Source organism: Pristis pectinata, chromosome 37 (assembly GCF_009764475.1).
Source record: "Pristis pectinata isolate sPriPec2 chromosome 37, sPriPec2.1.pri, whole genome shotgun sequence".
Taxonomy (NCBI): Eukaryota; Metazoa; Chordata; class Chondrichthyes; order Rhinopristiformes; family Pristidae; genus Pristis; species Pristis pectinata.
The window spans coordinates 12745234-12763214 of NC_067440.1; the positions used below are offsets into that span (position 1 = coordinate 12745234).

General features: G+C 60.1%; 1 protein-coding gene across 1 annotated transcript in view; it reads left to right on the top strand.

Annotated features, from left to right (window-relative positions):
• LOC127586647 (polyamine-transporting ATPase 13A3-like) overlaps positions 1-17981 on the top strand; it is a 34406-nt gene that overhangs the window by 9232 nt on the left and 7193 nt on the right. The window contains exons 6-27 of the mRNA XM_052044763.1: positions 1302-1382; positions 1484-1553; positions 2362-2496; positions 3007-3079; positions 3558-3689; positions 4018-4191; positions 4278-4435; positions 6146-6334; positions 6434-6495; positions 6858-7014; positions 9388-9478; positions 10189-10424; positions 10604-10766; positions 11149-11269; positions 12002-12126; positions 12897-13066; positions 13831-13944; positions 14144-14223; positions 15370-15412; positions 16131-16240; positions 16694-16790; positions 17445-17517. Coding sequence (XP_051900723.1) covers positions 1302-1382; positions 1484-1553; positions 2362-2496; positions 3007-3079; positions 3558-3689; positions 4018-4191; positions 4278-4435; positions 6146-6334; positions 6434-6495; positions 6858-7014; positions 9388-9478; positions 10189-10424; positions 10604-10766; positions 11149-11269; positions 12002-12126; positions 12897-13066; positions 13831-13944; positions 14144-14223; positions 15370-15412; positions 16131-16240; positions 16694-16790; positions 17445-17517 — 2654 coding nt within the window. The remainder of the gene's footprint in view (positions 1-1301; positions 1383-1483; positions 1554-2361; positions 2497-3006; positions 3080-3557; positions 3690-4017; positions 4192-4277; positions 4436-6145; positions 6335-6433; positions 6496-6857; positions 7015-9387; positions 9479-10188; positions 10425-10603; positions 10767-11148; positions 11270-12001; positions 12127-12896; positions 13067-13830; positions 13945-14143; positions 14224-15369; positions 15413-16130; positions 16241-16693; positions 16791-17444; positions 17518-17981) is intronic.

A 17981-nucleotide genomic window follows, 5' to 3' on the forward strand; every position in this document is an offset into this window, starting at 1 on the left:
TGCAGGGGTAAACAATACCGATTACCTGTTTGGTAGGATGGAAACCTACCGGATACTGAAAGGCCTGGGTAGAGTGGACGTGGAGAGGGGGTTTCCATCAATGGGAGAGTCCAGGATCCGAGGGAACAGCCTCAGAATGAAGGGACGTCCCTTTAGAACAGAGATGAGGAGGAATCTCTTTAGCCAGAGGGTGGTGAGTCTGTGGAATTCATTGTCACAGACGGCTGTGGAGGCCACGTCACTGGGTGTATTTAAAGCAGAGGTTGATAGGTTCTTGATTAGTGAGGGTGTCACAGGGAGAAGGCAGGACAATGGGGTTGAGAGGGGAAAATAAATCAGCCATGTAGGAATGATGGAGTGGACACAATGGGCCTAATGGCCTAATTCTGCTCCTATGTCTTATAGAATGTCTTTAACAACGCAGAATAAAGTGTTACAGTTACAGAGAAAGTGCAGTGCAGGCAGACAATAAGGTGCAAGGCCATGAGGTAGATTGTGAGGTCAGGAGTCCATCTTATACTAGGAAACTATTCAATAGTCTTACAACAGTGGGATAGAAGCTGTCCTTGAGCCTGGTGGTACGTGTTTTCGAGCTTTTGTATCTTTGGCCTGATGGGAGAGGGGAGAAGAGAGAGTATCCCAGGTGGGTGGGGTCTTTGATTATGCTGGCTGCTACACCAAGGCAGCAAGATGTATAGAGTCCATGGAGGGGAGGCTGGTGTCCGTGATGCGATGGGCTGTGTTCACAGCTCTCTGCAGTTTCTTGTGGTCCTGGGCAGAGCAATTGCCGTCCCAAGCCGTGATGCATCTGGATAGGATGCTTTCTATGGTGCATCGATAAAAGTTGGTGAGGGTCAAAGGGGACAAGCCGAATTTCTTTAGCCTCCTGAGGAAGTAGAGGCGCTGGTGAGCTTTCTTGGCCGTGGTGTCTACATGGTTGAACCAGGACAGGCTATTGGTGATGTTCACTCCCAGGAACTTGAAACTCTCAACCCTCTTGACCTCAGCACCGTTGATGTAGACAGGAGCATGTGCACCGCCCCACTTCCTGTGGTCAGTGACTAGCTCTTTTGTTTTGTGGACATTGAGGGAAAGGTTGTCATGACACCATGTCACTAAGCTCTCTGTCTCCTTCCTGTACTCCGACTCATCGCTGTTTGAGATACGGCCCGCTACGGTGGTATCATCTGTAAACCTGTAGATGGAGTTACAGCAGAATCTGGCCACGCAGTTGTGCGTGTGCAGGAGTAGAGGAGAAGTCTGGGACTCGCTCCTGACTCTGTTTTCCTGCTGTTTTCTAGAGGTCTGGAACAGAATGTGTCCTGCTCTGATCTCCACAAGAACTACCCGGATGGTTTAGTTTACCAGGAATCTCAGAACAGGTTGTTGGCAAAATATGAAATTCCCGCACGCCGGAGACTATTCCTTTCCCTGTTGTTTTGCCTCATGTTTAATTCTACTTGTTTCACAACTTTCCACCCAGGAAACTGATTTATGGCCCCAACGTTATTGCTGTCCAGGTCCCTCCATACTGGAAGCTCCTGGCAAAGGAGGTGAGAACAGTCCCAGCAAACTCCTGTATCCCACTGTCCCAGGATAGTCTGTCCCTCACTGGGGGGGACGGGTCCCAGGCGCACACACTGACCCTCACTGGGGGACAGTCATTACAGAATGTGCCCGTTTCTCAACCTCTCACCCAAGTCCTTCCTGCATTAATATAACTTTATTTAATAAAAACTGCAGATGTTGGAAATCTGAAATAAAAGCAGGAAATGCTGGAAACACTCAGCAGGTTGGGCAGCATCTGTGGAGAGAGAAGAACCGTTAATGTTTCGGGTCTGGCACCTTTTGTTCTGACGAAGGGTCTTGGACCTGAAACATGAACTCTCTTCCCCCCCCACAGACGCTGCTCGATCTGTGATTATTTCGGGGGCTCTGTTTGTGGTCCTGCCCACGTTGACTGGTGGGGGGGGAGGCAGGGGGACGGGCAGTGTTGGGACCAGATAGTTACAGCGTCTGGGAGGCATTGAAACAGGCAGGGACCAGAGGGATGTCAGCCGTGTGCGGGCTGATGGGGCTGGCATCGTGGCCGGCAGAGACAGGGTGGGCCGAAGGGCCTGTTCCTGTGCTGTTCTGTGTTCTGCTGAGCTCTTCAAGCCCCAATTGTTCAGGTGACGAAAGGGGGAATTTGTAATTCTACAAGAGTGCTGCAGCAGTGAGAACATCAGGAGTGCATCTCCCACCCCGTGGCTCCGCAGAGAGCTGTCAATGTGTGCACAGCGCAATCCCACAATCGGGGCTCAGTGAGGAGGGGTGGAGTCACCGGCCCTGGCAATCTGAGCTGCTCCTGTCTCTCTGCAGATCCTCAATCCGTTCTACGCCTTCCAAGCCTTCAGTGTCATCCTGTGGTTCGTGGAGGCTTATTACCCCTACGCTGTGGCCATCATCGTGATGAGCATCTCGTCCATCGCGTTGTCCCTGTACACGGCACGCAAGGTAAGGGAGGGGTAGAGGGGGGACTGTGGGGGGGGAGGGGAGGCGGTACAGGGTCAGAGGGAGGTGGAGGGGACTGGATGGGGTTACAGAGATGGAGGGGAGGGAGGGGGGTCACAAAGACCAGGAGGGGTGTGGGGGCTGGAGGGGGTTACAAGAGATGGGGAGGGGTGTAGGGGCCGGAGGGGGTCACAGGTACGGGGGGGGTGGGGGGGGGTGGTGGCTGAATTTGCTCTTGGGTGGTCTCATCGAGTCAGAAGCTGATCTTGGTTGGGATGTGACCTGCCCCTCGGTGGGGAGGGATGGGGAGGGGAGGGAGTTCCTGCCCTCCATCCTCAGCTGTGAGGGGGGAGCAGGTTCCAGGAGGATGTGGTCGGTGTGGGATCATGCTGTGCCCCAGTGAGGGGGGAGGTGGGTGTGGGATTGTGCTGTGCCCTGGTGAGGGAGTAGGAGGAGGTGGGTGTGGGATCATGCTGTGCCCTGGTGCTGACGGCCCTGCCCCGCTCCCTGCAGCAGTACACGATGCTCCATGACATGGTGCAGTCCCACAGCTCTGTCCGGGTGTCCGTGCTGCGCAAGGGAAGTGGTGAGTGCTGGGCTGCCCTCACACAACCTCAGAGACCGCCGCGGAGGGTAGGGTCCCCCCGTGACTACAGGCGGAGGGTAGGATCCCGTGACTACGGGTGGAGGGGAGGGTCCCCGTGACTACAGGCGGAGAGGGGATGAGTCAGGGGGCCTGAAGTCGTGAACCAGCCCAGAGCGCCTGTAACTGGGGGTGGGTGGGGGGAGTGTGCAGGGGTCAAGGGTCAGGGATCGCACCATGCCGTGGGAGGGGGAGGGGCGGTGTCTGAGGTTCAGCGCCGTGGGGGGGGCGGTGGGGCAGTGCCGAGGACGGTGTCCGAGGGGGCTCGGCGCGGTGGGAGGGGCGGTGTCTGAGGTTCAGCACAGTGGGGGTCGGGGGGGGGCAGTGCTGAGGGAGGGGCGTTGCCTGAGGGAGCTCGGCCCCTTAGGAGGGGCGGTGCCGTTTCGTCGTCCTCCTGACCTTGACCATCCGCCCCCCGCAGCCTCGGAGATGGTGAGTTCGTCGGAGCTGGTTCCCGGCGACGTGATCGTTATCCCGGAGCGGGAGATGATCCTGCCCTGTGACGTGGTGCTGATGAATGGGGCGGTGGTGGTCAACGAGAGCATGTTGACAGGTAGGACCCCTGTCCCGGGACACCCACAGGGAGCGGGACTGTTGTAGGGTGGGGGCGGGCTGGGTGGACACAAAACACCACCGTGGTTCTGAAGGGGGGGGGGGGGTGCAGGGAGGGAGGTGTGTGGGGTCTGAGGGTGGTGTAGCGGCTTGAGGGTGCGGGGAGGGAGGGGTGTGGGGGCTGGGGGAGGGTGCTGCGAGGGAGGGGTCTGTGGGCTGGGAGAAGCGCGGGCTGTGGAGAAGGTGGTTGGCTGTTACTGTTACCGAGCACCTGTAGCCAGTGCGCCCGGGGTAACGGGGAGCCTCTGACGGTGTGTCTGCCTCTCCAGGGGAGAGCGTGCCGGTGACCAAGACTCCCCTTCCCGACATCTGTGAAGCCGGCAACTACAACGACCCGATCTTCTGCCTGCAGGACTACAAGCGGCACGTGCTGTTCTGTGGGACGTTGATTATCCAAGTTCGGCCCTACGAGCAGTATGTGAAGGCAGTGGTGATCCGCACGGGTAAGGTCTCGCTGGCGGGGTCGGTGACCACCCCTCAGGGTCCCGGCCCCTGCACTCACCCTCCCTCTCCTCTCCTCCTCGCCCAGGCTTCCTCACCACCAAGGGGCAGCTGGTCAGGTCCATCCTCTTCCCCAAGCCTGTTGACTTCAAGCTCTTCCGTGATGCCAAGCGGTTTGTGGTCTGCCTGGTGCTCGCTGCGGTCCTGGGCTTCGTCTACACGGTTGTTGTCAGCTGCATCCGAGGGGTGAGTGCGTACTGGGCCCCAGGGTCGCCCGGGTCCCCCTATGTGGGCTGAGGGATCTCGGGCGCAGGAGGCAGGTGTTCACTCTGCAAGTTCTGTCCCGCTGTGGTACGGACATCAGCCGTGACCCCAGGGTACCCAGGGTGAGCCCCTCCTGGGAGGTGTGCTTCAGAGTGACCCCTTCCCTGGGCTGCAGCATCTCAACATACAGGTACGTGGTTTCCTGAAAGTGGTGTTGCAGGTAGACAGGGAGGTGAAGAAGGCATTTGGCATGTGGCCTTCATCGGTCAGGGCACTGAGTACAGGAGTTGGGGCAAAATATTGCAGTCGTACAGGACGTTCGTGAGGCCGCATTTGGGATATTGTGTTCAGTTCTGGTCGCCCTGCTGTAGGAAAGATGGTGTTAAGCTGGAAAGAGTGCAGAGGAGATTTACGAGGATGCTGCTGGGACTCGAGGGACTGAGTTATGGAGAGAGGTTGAGCAGGTTGGGCCTTTATTCGTCAGAGTGTAGGAGACTGAGGGGTGACCTTATAGAGGTGTATAAAATCCTGAGGGGCGTCAACAGGGTGAATGCATACAATCTTTTTCCCAGGGTTAGGGAATTAAGAACTAGAGGGCACAGGTTTAAAGTGAGAGGGGAGAGATTTAAAGGGGACCTGAGGGGCAACTTCTTCACCCAGAGGGTGGTCCATATAAAGAACGAGCTGCCAGAAAAAGTGGGTTAGGCAGGTACATTGACAACATTTAAAAGACACTTGGATGGGTCCATGGATAGGAAAGGTTTAGAGGGATATAGGCCAAACGTGGGTGAATGGGACTGGCTTGGATGGGCACCTTGGTCATTACGGATGATTTGGGCCGAAGGGCCTGTTTCCATGCTGTGCTGTATAACTCTGACTGGCCACATCAGCCTGAGTTTAGGAAAAACCCTCCCCACTCTGAGGGTTGGGAATCTTTGAGGCCCCGCCCCCAGGGTTGGCCGGATCTCTCTGTGGTTGGGATCCAGGCCGGGATCAGTGGATATTCGGGGAGTCAGGAAGGGGGCAATGGGCTTCAGGGACCCAGTGTCTCCTGGATCCGGCCAGCATCTGCTCACTCAGGTGGGAGAGAGAATTCCGGGGGTTCGCAGCTCGAGGAAGGAATATCTCCCCCCAGTGCTGCTGGTTCGGGAACACCCTGCCCTGTGGAGCCCACCCTCCCTGTCTCAGTGGGGTTGGGGATCATAGAATCATAGAACAGTCCAGCACAATACAGGTCCTTCAGCCAACAATGTTGTGCTGACCTTTAAACCTCGCCTAAGACTATCTAACCCCTTCCTCCCACATATCCCTCTATTTTAAATTCCTCCATATGCTTATCTAGCAATTTCTTGAATTTGACCAATGTACCTGCCTCCACCACCGCCCCAGGCAGCGCATTCCATGCCCCAACCACCCTCTGGGTAAAAAACCTCCCTCTGCCGTCTCCCTTGAACTTCGCACCCATTACTTTAAAGCCATGCCCTCTTGTATTAGGCATTGGTGCCCTGGGAAAGAGGTGCTGGCTGTCCACTCTATCTATTCCTCTTAATATTTTATGCACCTCTATCATGTCTCCTCTCATGCTCCTCCTCTCCAATGAGTAATTATGGTGGGTTGTTGTCTGCTGATGGCTCCTTCCCCCCCACCCACTCACCTTCCACCCCCCCACACCCACCTTCCACGCCCCGCCAGGAGCCCATCCCGGAGATCTTGCTGAAAGCCTTCGATGTCATCACCATCGTGGTCCCACCCGCGCTGCCCGCCGCCGTGACGGTCGGTGTGGTCTACGCACAGCGGCGCCTCCGGAGACGGGGCATTTACTGCATCAGCCCCCACCGCATCAACCTGTGTGGCCAGCTCGACCTGGTCTGCTTCGATAAGGTGGGTCCTGGTTTCCCCCCTCCCCTCTCCCTCCCCGTCCCCCTCCGTGGGGGAGGGTGGGGGTCTCTGTGTTTGACCCCTGTTCTCTCTCCACTGCAGACGGGGACCCTGACGGAGAACGGGATGGACCTGTACAGGGTGGTGCCGGCCAAGAACAAGAAGTGAGTAGTTGGGCTGTTGGTGGGGGTGAGGGGGTGGAGGCTGCTACAGTCGGACACACGCTGACGGGGGCTCCCCCCGCTGCGTTCCACTCAAGATCCAGGCGACACCCACGCCGGTCCCCCCCCCCCCCCCCCCCCAAAGCTGGTCCTCCTGTTTCCTACAGGTGGACCCCCACCCACCCCACGCCAATCCTTACGCCCACTACAGGTGGACCTCCCCACCCACCCCCTACAGGTGGACCCTTCCCGCTCCCTGCAGGCAGACCACCCCCCCCCCCTGCACCCCATCAATCGACACACCCGCTCTGTGGGTTGACCCCATCCACAAAGTGTCCCTGACAACGTCCCGCTGTGATCGACAGCTTCCTGTACAGCGACAGCACGCTGAGGATAAACGTGTTCACCGAGGACGAGGTGCTGGCTGCCATGGCGACCTGCCACTCCCTGACCCTCACCTCGTCCCACAGCACCCTGCAGGGAGAGCCGCTCGACCTCACCCTCTTCCGGGCCACCAACTGGGTGAGTACATCCCCACCCCCAGCCTGATGGTTCTGTCCCAGCGAGGGGGCGGCGCTTTGAGGGAGGGGTGGCTGAAGGATCGAGGTGGTGAGGGAGCGCTGTGCTGTGGGAGGGGCCGCAGTGAGGGAGTGGCACGCTGTGTGAGCGGGTGCGGTGGGAGGGGGTGGTGGTGAGGGGGGGGCCCCCACTGATAATCTCTCGACCAACGTCCCTGAAGGGAAAGCAGGTTGCAATTTGTGGGATCTTGCTGTGTAAGCATCGGCAGTCCCCCACAGGTTTAAGGCAGTGACTTTTCCCCCAAAGTACTTCGTAGCATTAGCCCCCCTCCCCCCGGCTCCCCCCTCAGAATGGGGGTTCAGTTGTGCTGGGGCAATGTTGTGTTGGAGGCTGGGGCAGTGAGGGGGGTGTTGGGATGGATATTTGGGGAGCGGCTTATGAACAGGCTGGGGGGAGGGAAGGGTTCCGGGGGTTGGGGGGGGGCAGGATCCAGTGCGGGGGAGGGACAAGGGTACCAGTGGGGAGGAGTCCCGGTGAGGGAAGGGGTCCTGGGAAGGGGGGAGTCAGAGAAGGGATCCCAGTGGGGGGAGGGGGGGAAGGGCGGGGGCAGGTGGAGGGGTCCGAGGTAAGAGGGTCTCTGAAGAGGTGGGAGTAGTCCGTGGGAGGGGTCCTGAAGGGGGGGTGGGAGGTCCCAGAGGGGCTGGGAGGGGTCCCAGAGGGTTGGTGGAAGGAGGTGGGAGGGGCCCTGGAGGGGGAAGGAGGTGGGAGAGGTCCTGGAGAAGGGGGTGAGGGGGAAGGGGATGGGGGTTCCCGGAGGGGTACCAGGCATTGGGTGCAGTTTCCAGCGATCAGTGGAACCTCCGCCTTGTGGTGTCTGAGAGACACTCGGCGCAGACACACAGGGAGAACGTACAAACTCCTTACTGACAGCGGCGGGAATCGAACCTGGGTCACTGGCGCTGTAATAGCGTTAGGCTGACCGCTGCACTACCGTGCCTGCCCAAGTGGGTGGCCACTGGGAGGTCCTGGCTTTTGCGGCGGGCGGAATGAAGGTGCTCGACGAAGCAGTCACCCAGTCTGCGTCGGGTCTCACCGATGTAGAGGAGGCCACACTGGACGCAATAAATGACCCCCTCGGGACTCGCAGGTGAAGCGCTGCCTCACCTGGAAGGATAGTTTGGGACCCTGAATGGGGGCGAGGGAGGGGGTGCGGTGAATGGGGGCGAGGGAGGGGGTGCGGTGAATGGGGGCGAGGGAGGGGGCGCGGTGAATGGGGGCGAGGGAGGGGTCGCGGTGAATGGGGGCGAGGGAGGGGTCACGGTGTGGTGAATGGGGGCGAGGGAGGGGGTGCGGTGAATGGGGGCGAGGGAGGAGGCGCGGTGAATGGGGGCAAGGGAGGGGGCGCGGTGAATGGGGGCGAGGGAGGGGTCACGGTGTGGTGAATGGGGGCGAGGGAGGAGGAGCGGTGAATGGGGGCGAGGGAGGAGGAGCGGTGAATGGGGGTGAGGGAGGGGGTGCGGTGAATGGGGCGAGGGAGGGGTCACGGTGTGGTGAATGGGGGCGAGGGAGGAGGAGCAGTGAATGGGGGCGAGGGAGGAGGAGCAGTGAATGGGGGCGAGGGAGAAGGAGCGGTGAATGGGGGCGAGGGAGGGGGCACGGTGAATGGGGGCGAGGGAGGGGGCGCGGTGAATGGGGGCGAGGGAGGGGGCGCGGTGAATGGGGGCGAGGGAGGGGGCGCAGTGAATGGGGGCGAGGGAGGGGGCGCGGTGAATGGGGCGAGGGAGGGGTCACGGTGTGGTGAATGGGGGCGAGGGAGGGGGCGCGGTGAATGGGGGCGAGGGAGGAGGCGCGGTGAATGGGGGCGAGGGAGGGGGCGTGGTGTGGCTGCAGGGATAAATTGCCCGGAGCGGGATCAGTGGGGAGGGACGAGGGGACAAGGGAGTCGCGGAGAGAGCGATCCCTGCGGAGAGGGGAAGATGTGCCTGGTGTGGGATCCCATTGGCAGTGGCGGATGTTGGGGAGAATGATGTGTTGGATGCAGAGGCACGTGGGGCGGTAGGTGAGGACAAGGGGAACCTGTCCCTGTTATGTCGGGGGGTGGGGTGGAATGGGGTGAGGGCAGATGTGCGGGAAATGGAGGGGTTGCAGGTGAGGGCTGCATTGCTGGTGGGGGAAGTGAAACCCCGGTCACCGAAAAAAGAGGACATCTCGGATGTCCCCGAGTGGAAAGCCTCATCGTGTGAACAGATGAGGTGGAGGAACTGGCAGAAGGGGATGGCGTCCTTACAGGTGATGGGGTGGGAAGAGGTGTAGTCAGGGTAACTGTGGGTTTGTGAAAGATCTCAGTGGACAATCTGTCTCTGGAAATGGAGACAGATCCAGAAAGGGGAGAGAGGTGTCGGAGACGGACCTGAGGGCAGGGTGACAGTTGGAGACGAAGTTGATGAAGTTGTCGAGCTCTGCACGGGTGCAGGAAGCAGCCCCAATGCAGTCGTCAGTGCGGCGGAGAGAGAGTTGGGGGGCGTTACCGGTGCAGGCTTGGAACACGGGCAGTGAGGTTTGTGGATCTTGGGGTAAGAGGTTGGAAGGGGCAGGCTGGGGTTGGAGGCTGTCGGTGGGAGGTCTCCAGAGGTGGTGAGGTCGGTGATGGTGCGGGAGACAGTGGCCAGATGCCCCTCGGTGGGGTCCAGGTTGAGGGGTGTCCGAGAGCTGACGTCTGGCCGCAGCGAGATAGCAGTCAGTCGGCCGGACTAGGACAGCAGTGCGTTTGTATTGGAATTGGTTTATTATTGTCACTTGTACCGAGGTGCAGTGAAAAACTTGCCTTGCAGACCGATCGCACAGGTCAGTTCATTACACAGTGCAGTTACAATGAGTTAGTACAGAGTGCATTGAGGTAGTACAGGTAAAAACAGTAACAGTACAGAGTAAAGTGTCACAGCTACAGAGAAAGTGCAGTGCAATAAGGTGCAAGGTCACAACAAGGTAGATCGTGAGCTCAGAGTCCATCTCATTGTATAAGGGAACCGATCAATAGTCTTATCACCATGGGGCACAGTTGCTGTCCAGATGCTCCAGAGCTGAGTGCAGGGCCAGGGAGATGGCGTCCGCTGTAGACCTGTTTCGGCGATAGGTGAATTGCAGTGGGTCAAGGTTGTCCGCAGGTTTGAGGGTGAGGTTCCAGCATCTGCAGTCTCTGTGTTGGCGGAGCAGGGACCTCCTGCCCCCTGCAGGCAGCCAATCGTGTCGCTCCTTTGGCCACGGGGGCCACGTCTGACGTTTGTCTGCCTCAGGTGCTGGAGGAGATGGTGTCTCAGGCGCGGTGGCTGAACCGGATGAATCCGCTGATCGTCGTCAAACCGACACGTCCCCTCAACGCCAGGCCCAGCCCCTCCGGTGAGGTGGTGAGTGAGGTGAGGGGGGCTCTGTCCCCACTCAAACCATCCCAGTCCCTGCCTCCCCCCTCCCCGCCGACGGTCACTCAGGCTCTCCCCCCCCATTGCCCCACTCCCCCTCACGTCCCCTGTGACCCTGTCTCCCCCCCTGACCCTCTGCCCTCCTCCCCTGACCCTCTGCCCTCCTCCCGTTCCAGGTCTGCCGGTTCCGGTCCGGGATCGGGATCCTGCGGCAGTTTCCCTTCTCCTCCGCCCTGCAGCGGATGACGGTCGTCGGCAAGAACCTGGACGAGCAGAACCTGGTCGCCTACTGCAAGGGGGCTCCTGAGACCGTGGCAAAGCTCTGCAGCCCCGACTCAGGTGGGGGGGGGGGGGAGTCAGGTCCCAGGGAGGGAGGGAGGGGCAGAGGGAGGGTCTGCTCCGGCAGACGTGGGTTTCCAGGAGCCACTTCCCCCACCGACCCAGCCCTGCACCCCCCCCCCCCCCAAGGCAGCCAGCGCGGGCTGGGAACAGGTTGGGGTCGGACCCCTCGCGGTGCGCAGTGAGGGAGGGCAGGGGGGCGACGGAGCCTGCGGCAAAGGGGCAGATCGGGGGGCATCTGCTTTGAGGGAGGACAGGCAGTCTCTGGGACCCCTCCGCGCCCCCCAGCCTCCCCTCCCTGCCCCCCCACCGCTCCCACCCGGTTCCTGAGCTGCTCGTTGGGTTTCCATGGTAACACTGCTGTTCCCGTTTCCTGGAGCAGTTCCCGATGATTTCCAGGCGGTGATGGAGAGCTTCACGCAGCGTGGTTACCGAGTCATCGGGCTGGCCTTCCGGGAATTCAAGGGCTCCCTCAAGGAATCCGACGTCAAAAACGTCAACAGGTGGGTGAGGGGCGTGTGTGTGTGTGTGGCGCGGGGTGCGTGCAGGACACGTGTGTGTGAGGGGCGGGCGTGTGGGGGGCGTGAGTGCGTGTGTGTGACAGGTGGAGTGACGGTGTGAACCCCGTGATGTTGGACTGTGCACCGTTAGTTGGTGTGCCAGCCCTCTGCCTGGCTGTGACCCCCTCCACTGATCACACGGCCCCTGGGGATCCCAGTCGCAGAGTCGTACGGCACGGAAGCAGGCCCTTTGGCCCCAACTTGTCCATGCTGACCAAGACACCTTGCTGAGCCTGTCCCATTTGCCCGTGTTGGCCCATATCCCTCTGAACCTTCCCTCTGCGCGTACCTGTCCAAACAGTGTAAACACTGCAATTGTCCCCGCCTCTACCACGTCCTCTGGCAGCTCACACCCACTGCCCTCTGTGTGGGGAAAGAACACTTGCAGCTCCGGTCCCCTTTAAATCTCTCCCCTCTCACCTTAAACCTGTGCCCTCCAGTTGTAGACCCCTGTACTTGGTGCCCTGGGCTCTGGGCCCGTGTGTTGTGGGGATGTGTTGGTGTACGGGACTGCGTGTACGCGGGCCTTCTGTTGGCAGTAACCAGCATGGCCGCCCCATGTTTGGGTTCTGACCCTGTTCCCCTCCTGGTGCCTGGGCCCTGCTCCATAATGGGACCCCGGACCCCGGTCAGGAGGTGACCACAGGGGTGACTGTGGCTGTGACCGTGTTGCAGGGAGTTTGTGGAGCAGAACATGACCTTCACCGGCCTGGTGATCCTGGAGAACCGGCTGAAGAAAGTCACCTCGTCCGTCTTCAGGGAGCTGCTCAAGGCCGGAATTCGGCTGGTCATGATCACAGGTACGTGGGGGTGGGGCGCCCGGTGAGGGTGAGAGGGTGGGAAAGGGGTTGAGGGGAAGGAGCGGTGTTAGAAGGTGGGGGGAGGAGGGGGGGTGAGGGGGAGGAGGGTTTCCAGCCCAGGTTCCTTGCACCTCGTCGATTTGCCCTGTGAGTCAGAAGCTGCCGGAGTGCAGCTGCTCAAGGCCTGGGCTGTTTGACCACAGAAGCCCTCACTGTTACCTCACTGGTGAGTGTTCGGGTGTTTGGGTCCCTCCCTCCCTCCCTCCCTCCCAGCAATGGAAGCCGTGCGCAGTCCCTGCCACCCGTGTTCATCGTATCTGTGGTGGTTGGTGCCGGCCTGCAGCTGACCCCTCACTGGGCCCCTCGTCCCCCTCACCCCCAGGCCCGTCAATGGGCCTCGCCCCCACGCCCTGGGCCCTTGCTGGGCCCCTCGCCCCCGCACTCCCAGGCTCCTCGGTGGGCCTCGCCCCCGCACCCTGTACAACTGTAACCCCCTCGTGATGAAGGCAGATTTGCCGTCGGCTTCCTCTCGCTCAACATCAGTGAAGCTGAAGAACTAACGACGGGTTTGGGAAGGGGAGGAGGGCGAATGTGCGCCGGTCTGTTGGGGGGATCAGTGGTGGAGAGGGTCAGCAGCTTTAAACGTATCAGGCGACCTGTCCAGGGCCCAGCGCACAGACGCAGTCACGGGGAAGGTGCACTGACATCTTTTCACTTGGGAGGTGAAGGAGGTTCGGCCTGACAGGCGTTTGTCTGGACTCTCTCTCCAGGTGACAGCACTCTGACTGCCATCCAGGTGGCCAAGGAGTCCGGAATGATTGGGATGACGGAGAAGGTCGTCCGGGTGAAGGCGAAGTCACCCACGGCCACCTCCAAGGCTTCGGTCAGCTGGAGGAGTGTGAAGGAGCCACAGGCCAGGGAGCTGAAGGCGTCTGAGCAGGTGAGGACCCTGGTCTGTACCCCACCTCGACCCACTGCAGTCCGCACCCGTACCCCACCTCCCAAATATTCCCAGTGCCCCCCCCACCCCCCTACCCCCCCTCAAGTTATCCAGTCTTCTGGGGCACCGATCATGAGGCAAAGCCGGTACATTGGCAATAAGTTGATCAAATTCGGAATTAAAACGTAGTGTCAGCCATACAGGTGTGTCGCCTCTGGGATTTGTTCAAAACACAACTTCGGGTTCACTGATCCCATCAGAGAGGAACTGTCGTTGTCTCCCTGCCCCTGGTTACTCCAGACCCATGCCTATGTGGTTGGATTTTATCTGCTGTCTCCGTTAAGGGGGTAATTGGAGATGGGCAGGTAGATGCTGACGTTGCTGGTGACAACCACATCCCGTGAATGAATGAAATTCCTTTGAAATAAAAAGACCAAGAGGAGGGCGCTCGGTCCCTCGAGTGTGATGGGACGGTGCGGAGGGAGCTCCACTCTGTGTCTGACCTCGGGAGTGTGTGATGGGACAGTGTGGAGGGAGCTTCACCCTGTGTCTGACCCCAGGAGTGTGTGATGGGACAGTGTAGAGGGAGCTTCACCCTGTGTCTGACCCCGGGAGTGTGTGACGGGACGGTGCGGAGGGAGCTTCACCCTGTGTCTGACCCCGGGAGTGTGTGACGGGACGGTGCGGAGGGAGCTTCACTCTGTGTCTGACCCCGGGAGTGTGTGACGGGACGGTGCTGTTAATGGAGGTGTCTGGTGTTGCAGGAAGCCCCTCTCTCTGGAGATAAGCAGGAGGAGGCCAAACCCAGGATCCACTTCGTCATCGATGGGCCGTCGTTGGCCGTGATCGAGGACAAGTTCCCCGAGCTCCTGCCCAAGGTGGGTCCCGGCACCTGCTGCAGCCCTGAGCTTTGGGACTGGGGGTGGACGTCCCGTCCGTGTGTGGAAGGAATCAGTGCTCCGTGTCGGGAGTCTCGGGTCACTCACCCATCTTACCACCCCTCCCCTCGTTCCCAGTCCCCCTCCTTCCTCCCCCTCCCCTCGTTCTCTCTCACATTCTCTCCATGTGCCATCACAGGTCACCCTGTACGGGACGGTGTTTGCGAGGATGTCTCCGGACATGAAGACCAAGCTGATCAAATGTCTGCAGAGCCTCGAGTGCGTGAGTCTCCCTCGCCCAGGGCCCCGCCTCGCCCTGGGTTCCCTCCCCTTCACCACTGCTCCTGCATCCTGCCCACTGATGCTACAACACGGGACCCTGCCCTACACCCCAGCACTGGGAACGCCATCCTTAGGGTGCCTTCAGCGGCCTGGGCTCCGAGCTCCGGAATTTCCCTACCCACACCTCTGCTCTGTTATGATGCTCAAACACCCTGCTTCCTCCATCCAATCTCTGTCCGAGCCCTGATGTCTCGCCCAAGGTGAAGGTTGTCTGGACTAGGGCTGGGGAGCGGGGGGCAAAAGGTAATCGGTCTGTATTTTTTGGAGTTTGGAGGATTGAGTGGTCAGGAGAGGGGGAATGTGGAGGTGTTTCCACCAGAGCCTCAGTATGGGGGGACGGAGTTACAGGGTTCAGGGTCATTTGAAACGGAGGTGTATGGGAACGTCTCCTCGCAGAGGGAGGGGATTCCCCAGATTTCTCTGCCCTGGAGGGGTGTGGAGGTGGGATCACTGGGGGGGGGCACGGGGGATTGGAAGAGGGGGGAGATAAATGTTTGAAAGATCGGGGAATGGAGGATTGTGCAGAACTGGCACAGAGGAGGTGGTGACCCAGAGACCCCCCACTGACCCTGATACCAGAGGGCAGGAGGGGGCTCACAGCTCAGCCCACCCCAATTGGGTGGGCACCTCATTGTCCGGTATGGGGGGGACGCCGAGGGGTCTCGTTGGCTGCCCTCGATCTCACTCAGTGAGGGTTTAAACCAGAGGTATGTGTGTCAGCTACAGAACGCACCACAGTTACTCGCCTGAGCTACTCCAGCCCCTCCCAAACCCCCCACCTCTCCCACTGAGGACAGCGGGCGCGGGGGAGCACCCCCACCCACAGGTTCCCCTCCCAGCCTTGAAATTCTGTCGTTAGCCCTTTGTGGGCCTGACTCATGGATCCATCCCCCAACAGCACTGGAGACCTACACCTAGGAGGTAGCTCATCCCATCCAAGGGGCAGTAGTGTCCTTGCCTCTGATGCTCCCCAAAAGTACAACGGTTAGCGATTTTTCTTCAAATGTAGCAGCGGCGCTGACCTTGACAAGGTTCAGTCTGGCAATGTCCGGTAATTCTTCGCTCTGCTTCCCGTTGGCACAGGTACATCGTGGGGATGTGTGGAGACGGCGCCAATGACTGTGGGGTGAGTTTACCTGCTGTTGTTCCTCACCCAGTTGACCTGGGCACTTCGACCATGGAAGGCATCACAGTTGCGGCCAATCTTGCCCCCCCCCCTCACCTTCGTGGGATTTGTCCTCGGCGATGCTGACTGATCCTAACTGTTCCATCCCGGGAGCAGTAATCTTTCCCCTCTCACCCTAAATGTGCCCCCTTGTTTTGGACTCCCCTACCCTGGGGAAAAGACTGTTACCGTCCACTATATTCTCTGCCCCTCGTGATTTTATAAACCTCTATAAGGTCACCCCTCATTCTCCTACGCTTCAAGGAATAAAGTCCCAGCCTGGCCAACCTCTCCCTATAACTCAGGCCCTTGAGTCCTGGCAACATCCTCAGAAATCTCTGCACTCTTTAACCAGGTCCTTCTTATAACAGGGTGACCGAAACTATCCACAGTGCTTCAGGTGCAGCCTCAATGACTTGGACGTTTTTATTTTTCGTTGGATTTAGTATTCCCATGTCCGTGGTTTACTCTCTGAGTTTCACGGGAGCGAGGGGTGTGAGTGCACCCTGGTGTGTAGGACCCGGCGTCACTGCCTGTGGCGTCATCAGTGGGAGGGTTCACCTGGCGGTCCCGTCACACAGGACCGCTCCCCGCCGGACACGGCGACACCTGACGTGTGGGGGTCTGCGGGTGGGACTCCGGCCCTGCCTCCCCGTGTTTACCTCCCTGTTCTCCACAGGCATTGAAGACGGCCCACGTGGGAATCTCCCTGTCACAGCTGGAAGCGTCGGTGGCCTCTCCCTTCACCTCCAAGCTGCCCACCATCGAATGTGTGCCCATCCTCATCAAGTAAGTGGAGGGAACTGCACTCCCTCCCTGCGGCCTCAGGCTGGGAGGGATGCGGGTAGGGAAGGACCTGATTCTACACCAGATACCTGTCCCAATGTCCCACCAACAATGGACCAAAGACCCCGGACCGGGGGGGTGGGTGGGCCTCGGTCCCTGTTCATCCCAGAGCAGGATCAGTAACCCACGGAGGTCAGACCCACCGAGGGGGCACACGTGCCCTGGGAGTGTGTGATGGGACGGTGTAGAGGGAGCTTCACCCTGTGTCTGACCCCGGGAGTGTGTGATGGGATGGTGTAGAGGGAGCTTCACCCTGTGTCTGACCCCGGGAGTGTGTGATGGGATGGTGTAGAGGGAGCTTCACCCTGTGTCTGACCCCGGGAGTGTGGGATGGGACGGTGTGGAGGGAGATTCACCCTAAGCCAATGCTGCCTTCAGCCGGTAGTTGTGTTTCAGGGAGGGTCGTGCTGCCCTGGTGACCTCCTTCTGTGCCTTCAAGTACATGGCTCTGTACAGCATGATCCAGTACGTCAGTGTCCTCATCCTGTACTACGTGAGTACCGGGACCCCTGGAACTGGGAAGGGGGGATATCTGTAGACACGTCCTGCACCCCCTGGGTCTGGGAACCCTGCCCCTGACCGTCCGCTCTCCCCAGGGGGTGGGGCAGTGGTATAGACAGTGTTCCTCCCACACCGGCTCGGGGATTGTGGTGTCAGGTGTTTGGACTGTAGCCAGTAACAGCCAGAGCCGTCAGGTCAAAGCAAACGGGGACCTGGTGTCTGGGACACAGAACCCAATCCTGCCAACACCCCAAGGGGCAGAGCAGGGAGCGGTGCACAGCAAGATCCCACAGCCGACTTGGGGATGGGGACCAGGACCACCTGTTGGTGGTCTGATCGACGAGGACCGAGGTGTCGCGGAGAAATCCTCCCCCAGTCCCCTCCCCCCGGCCCTTCGTAGGAGTCTGACCGAGAAGGCAGGCTCCCTCACTGCCCAGCCCAGACGGGGCAGGGTGTGTGCCTGGGACCAGCCCCGGGTGTATTGGGGGGGTCGGGGGGAAGAGTGATGGACGTGTCTGCTGGTCAGGGGTGGGGCAGGAGGGACGGGTCTGTCGTCTGGTGGGTGGGGGTTGGAATGGGTCGGTTAGCTGGGTAACACAGCCCCCCTAATGCCTCCACCTCCCCCCCTCCCCCGCCCTGTCTGCAGATCTCCAGTAACCTGGGCAACTGGGAGTTCCTGTACGAGGATCTGTTCATCACCAGTGCCATCGCCATCACCAGTAGGTCCTCTCGCTACCGCACGGTCTCGGCATTCCCACTTGTGTCCCGAGCCGGGGAGCGCCAGGTCACAAAATTCCAGTGGGTGGCCGGACCCTGGCTCTGCTCGGGTCTGGGACTGTTCCCCTGAGTGGGGTCAGTGAGGAGCTCGTGGGTTGGGGGAGGGACAAGGGTCACGGCAGTGACTTTAACAGCACGGTGGTGCAGGGGTAGAGCCGCTGCCTCCCAGCCCCAGAGACCCCGGTTCAATCCCAACCTCTGGCGCTGACAGAGTGGGGAGTTCTCCCTGCGACCGGGTGCTCCGGTTCCCTCCCACGGCCCAACGACGTGTGGGGTCGGTGGGTTAATTGGCCGCTGTAAATTGTGTGGGGGTGAGGGGTAGAATCTGGAGGGAGTTGATGGGAATGGGATCCGTGTAAATGTGTGGTTGGTGTGGTCCGCACCAACCCGATGGGCTGAAGGGTCT